At 33.0% G+C, this 5,280-nt stretch overlaps 1 protein-coding gene across 1 annotated transcript in view; it reads left to right on the top strand.

The window, feature by feature from the left end:
• Nucleotides 1–2,303: 2,303 nt before the first annotated feature.
• The window catches only part of LOC106476695 (CRAL-TRIO domain-containing protein C3H8.02-like), a gene marked incomplete at its 5' end in the record, with an annotated part of 9,704 nt that continues 6,727 nt past the window's right edge, over nt 2,304–5,280 (top strand). Inside the window, one exon of the mRNA XM_013937330.2 lies at nt 2,304–2,330. Coding sequence (XP_013792784.1) covers nt 2,304–2,330 — 27 coding nt within the window. The remainder of the gene's footprint in view (nt 2,331–5,280) is intronic.

The following is a 5,280-nucleotide window of genomic DNA, read 5'->3' on the forward strand; positions in this document are numbered from 1 at the left end:
GGTCTAGTACATTATAACTATGTATAATCTGAGCTGGAGATTGGTGCTGATCTCTGGGGTATAGTCATGTAACTTGGTAGGTCTAGTACATTATAACTATGTATAATCTGAGCTGGAGATTGGTGCTGATCTCTGGGGTATAGTCATGTAACTTGTTTTAGTTTTTGTATTTTGAATTAAATAAAAACATGTCAGGAGAATTTGGAAGCTATGTGATTTAAAAGTCTTATATTTACAGAAATGTAAAAGTATAAAATAAACATGTCTTAAGCCTATGAAAGCTTTGGTTGAAATTGCAAAATAACATGATTAATATACATTTTAAATAACTTGACAGGTGAATGAAAGGGAATCACATATATTCAACAAGCGTGTGTTGTATAAAAAATTTTCTAATTTGATTTATTAGCGATGCATATAATTTTTATGGCAGTATGTTAAAAATTAACTTAACCCTTTCCAGGCATGCTATAGTGAGGAGTTTGGCTCATTTTGTTCGGCTGCAGTTTTTTGCCGGCCATGAAAGAGCGTAGTTAGTTTTGTTAACAATAGTTGGCATGACAACAGTATTGCAAAAGGTTTATTCGCGTCAAAACATTTTGTAAACGAGATCCACATGATGCTCAGAGACTGGAAAACATAGCACAACAATATCCAGTGTTCACTGAAACCATTCATGACTGTATGGATTGTAATGAAAGAGCAGTAGGTGTCTGTGATAACGGAAACTTGCATGATGGCACACGACTGACACATGAAGGAAATTACCACCGCACCCATTTAATGTGCAGTCACTGTGGAGTATACTTGTGTCTCAACAAAGATAGAAGCTGTTTGAAGTTTATCATACACATAGACAGTATTGAATGTCATTGGCTGTATTTGCCATAAGTACCTCAGTATTCATATTCTTTTATCTTACTAAGTTTGGTGTCAGTATTTGTTCTGTTGCACTGGACAACAATAAAATCTCATAAATATTCAGTCTGGAAAGTGGTAATATTACTCTTTCTTTACAGATGAGGGTTATTATTGTTATAAACTGGAACATGAGTAAATGGTAAGTTTAATGGAACACTTATCTACTGAGGTGTACGGCTAATCAGCGAACATGGTGGTAAACAAAACAATGATCTGAAGAAAACATATATCATATGACATCCCCCTCCCATAAATATGTTGGAGGGGGGTTGCCCTAACAGGATGTGAAGTTTGATTGACCTTGTGTGTGTGGTGTGGGTTTTTGATATCCATTTCTGGCTGGGGCTAGCTCCAGGACTATAAGAGAAGTTTAACTATGGTAAGAAGTTAATATTGTGATGAATTTTTGAACACTTTATTCTAAAAATATTGTTTTACTATAGACTTGTATCTCTGTTGGATTCTCATGAAATTACATATTGTTTTACTGTAGACTTGTATCTCTGTTGGATTCTCATGAAATTACATATTGTTTTACTATAGACTTGTATTTCTGTTGGATTCTCATGAAATTATCTATTGTTTTACTGTAGACTTGTATCTCTGTTGGATTCTCATGAAATTACATATTGTTCTACTATAGAATTGTATCTATGTTGGATTCTCATGAAATTATCTAGTCTACAGTAAAACAAAAAACAATATGTAATTTCATGAGAATCCAACAGAGATACAAGTCTATAGTAAAACAATATGTAATTTCATGAGAATCCAACAGAGATACAAAGATACAAGTCTACAGTAAAACAATATGTAATTTCATGAGAATCCAACAGAGATACAAGTCTATAGTTTGTATCTATGTTGGATTCTTATGAAATTACATATTATTTTACTGTAGACTTGTATCTCTGTTGGATTCTCATGAAAATACATATTGTTTTACTGTAGACTTGTATCTCTAATATGTAATTTCATAAGAATCCAACAGTTTTACTGTAGACTTGTATCTATGTTGGATTCTTATGAAATTACATATTATTTTACTGTAGACTTGTATCTCTGTTGGATTCTCATGAAAATACATATTGTTTTACTGTAGACTTGTATCTCTAAAATTACATATTATTTTACTATAGACTTGTATCTGTTGGATTCTCATGAAATTACATATTGTTTTACTGTAGACTTGTATCTCTGTTGGATTCTCATGAAATTACATATTGTTTTACTATAGACTTGTATCTGTTGGATTCTCATGAAATTACATATTGTTTTACTGTAGACTTGTATCTCTGTTGGATTCTTATGAAATTACATATTATTTTACTGTAGACTTGTATCTATTTTGGATTCTTATGAGATTTCTTATTCTTTCTTAGCTCATTTTTGATGCTGATCCTGAACAGGTAAGCTCCCAAAAGTTTTATTTTAATTATATTATGTATAGACCTGACTGAGAATTATAGTGAAAATGTACTGCTGTATACAGTATATATCATGTATTATAGTGCTTTTACCAAACTGAAATGTACTATCCTACTAGTTTCAGACATGACCCTCATGGTTAACAGACTGTCCTACTGGCTTCACACATAACCCTCATGGTTAACAGACTGTCCTACTAGGTTCAGACATGACCCTCATGGTTAATAGACTGTCCTACCAGCTTCACACATAACTTTCATGGTTAACTGACTGTCCTACCTGCTTCACACATGACCCTCATGGTTAACAGACTGTCCTACTAGGTTCAGACATGACCCTCATGGTTATTAGACTGTCCTACCAGCTTCACACATAACTTTCATGGTTAACTGACTGTTCTACCTGCTTCACACATGACCCTCATGGTTAACAGACTATCCTACCATGTTCAGATATAACCTTCATGGTTAACAGACTGTCCTGCCAGCTTCACACGTAACCTTCATGGTTAACAGCCTGTCCTACTAGCTTGAGACATGACTCTCATGGTTAACAGACTGTCCTACTAGCATCAGATACGACTCTCATGGTTAACAGACTGTCCTACCAGCTTCACACATAACTCTCATGGTTATTAGACTGTCCTACCAGCTTCACACATAACTTTCATGGTTAACAGACTGTCCTACCAGCTTCACACATGACCCTCATGGTTAGCAGACTGTCCTACCAGCTTCACACATAACTTTCATGGTTATCTGACTGTTCTACCTGCTTCACACATGACCCTCATGGTTAACAGACTGTCCTGCCAGCTTCACACATAACCTTCATGGATAACAGCCTGTCCTACTAGCTTGAGACATGACCCTCATGGTTAACAGACTGTCCTACTAGCATCAGATATGACTCTCATGGTTAATAGACTGTCCTACCAGCTCACACATAACTTTCATGGTTAACTGACTGTCCTACCTGCTTCACACATGACCCTCATGGTTCACTGACTGTTCTACCTGCTTCACACATGACCCTCATGGTTAACAGACTGTCCTACCAGCTTCACACGTAACCTTCATGGTTAACAGCCTGTCCTACTAGCTTGAGACATGACTCTCATGATTGACAGGCTGTCCTACTAGCATCAGATATGACTCTCATGGTTAACAGACTGCCCTACTGATTATTAATGAAACATTTGACCTAAACAATGCTTCTCAGTGTTTTCCAGTATTTATGTGACTTGTTACAAACTAAATGTCTGGTTATGACAACAAGTATAAGTTAGGAAACAACAAAAGAATGGTTGTTTTTAATATTTTGTGATTAATGTATTTAGATTTATTTGCTACACAGTAGTATATATAATTTGTCTGACAAACATTTAACTGTGGTTAAATGTTTCACTTAGTTAAAGTTGAAATGGCAAATGTTACATCCAGCATCACTGTTTTAAGTTTCTCTTGGGAGTTTATAACTACTGACCCTAATATGATTGCTCTAAAAGTTAGAAGCCATAGAAATATACTAGTCTCTATTCATTTAATAATACATAAGATCCTAACTTTATCATAATTTTAAAGCTGCATGCAGTTAATAGGTTATTTAAATGTGATAAATTAATTATTACAACTTCTGTATTCATTTAATAATACATAAGATCCTAACTTTATCATAATTTTAAAGGTGCATGCAGTTAATAGGTTATTTAAATGTGATAAATTAATTATTACAACTTCTCTATTCATTTAATAATACATAAGATCCTAACTTTATCATAATTTTAAAGATGCATGCAGTTAATAGGTTATTTAAATGTCATTAATTAATTGTTACAACTTTGAACTGGATTTATAATACACTTTTTTTTGTAAAATGATTGTGAAAAAAAATTACAAGACTCAAGCATAAAGTACTCACAACTGTGAAATTCCAGTAAGACTGATTTTGGTATTATGTTTAACATTTTATGTGTGTTATATGTTAACTATTTAAAGTATTTTGATCTGTAATAAAATATTATGTTGCTTTCTTATCAACTATATTTTCCTAGAAGTTTTTCTTTTTGTGTCAAGAAAATGTTAATTGCTGAATAACTTGGTCATTTAACCCTTTCGCAACAGGCTAGGTATAGTATACACAAGTTCATATACACATTTGCACACGTTAACTTTTTATACTATAAACTTTAATTCGTTATGCGCATTTTCACAAAATTTGGTATACCTTTAATAAACATTAGAAAAGTCTTTTTTTTTACTATAGATTTGTTTGTGAATATATCGAAATGTTTCGTTATTAGTCATAGTGGAAGTGATTTTCATGTTATGTTCAAAAATACTATTTTTTCATCCCAAAAATATCAAATTTCTTTTGTATAATCTTTAAAACTTCCTAAATACATTTCAAACATTTTCGATGACAAGGAACCCACTTTCAGACTAATAATGCTTGGAGACGGCTTGAATGGATAATGAAGAAAAACTTTAATATAAGTTTAACATAACAGCAAATGTACAACGTTTCGACAAGGTTTTGTCATCATCAGGTACTATAGGTTTCATATTAGATACTGTGAATTGTCATTTGTATTTTGTTTTATAATGTTCTAATCACTCCCTAGGTTTCATCTTGTGTACTGTGAACACAAGATTTGTATTTTGTTCTATAATGTTCTAATCAGTCCCTAGGTTTCATCTTGGACACTGTGAACTGTCATTTGTATTTTGTTCTATAATGTTCTAATCACTCCCTAGGTTTCATCTTGGATATGCTGAACTGTCATTTGTATTTTTGTCCTATAATGTTCTAATCACTCCCTATCCAAGATGAAACCTAGGGAGTGATTAGAACATTATAGAACAAAATACAAATGACAGTTCACAGTGTCCAAGATGAAACCTACTGTGAACTGTCATTTTTATTCTGTTT

This window comes from Limulus polyphemus, unplaced genomic scaffold (assembly GCF_000517525.1).
Source record: "Limulus polyphemus unplaced genomic scaffold, Limulus_polyphemus-2.1.2 Scaffold11262, whole genome shotgun sequence".
Lineage (NCBI taxonomy): Eukaryota > Metazoa > Arthropoda > Merostomata > Xiphosura > Limulidae > Limulus > Limulus polyphemus.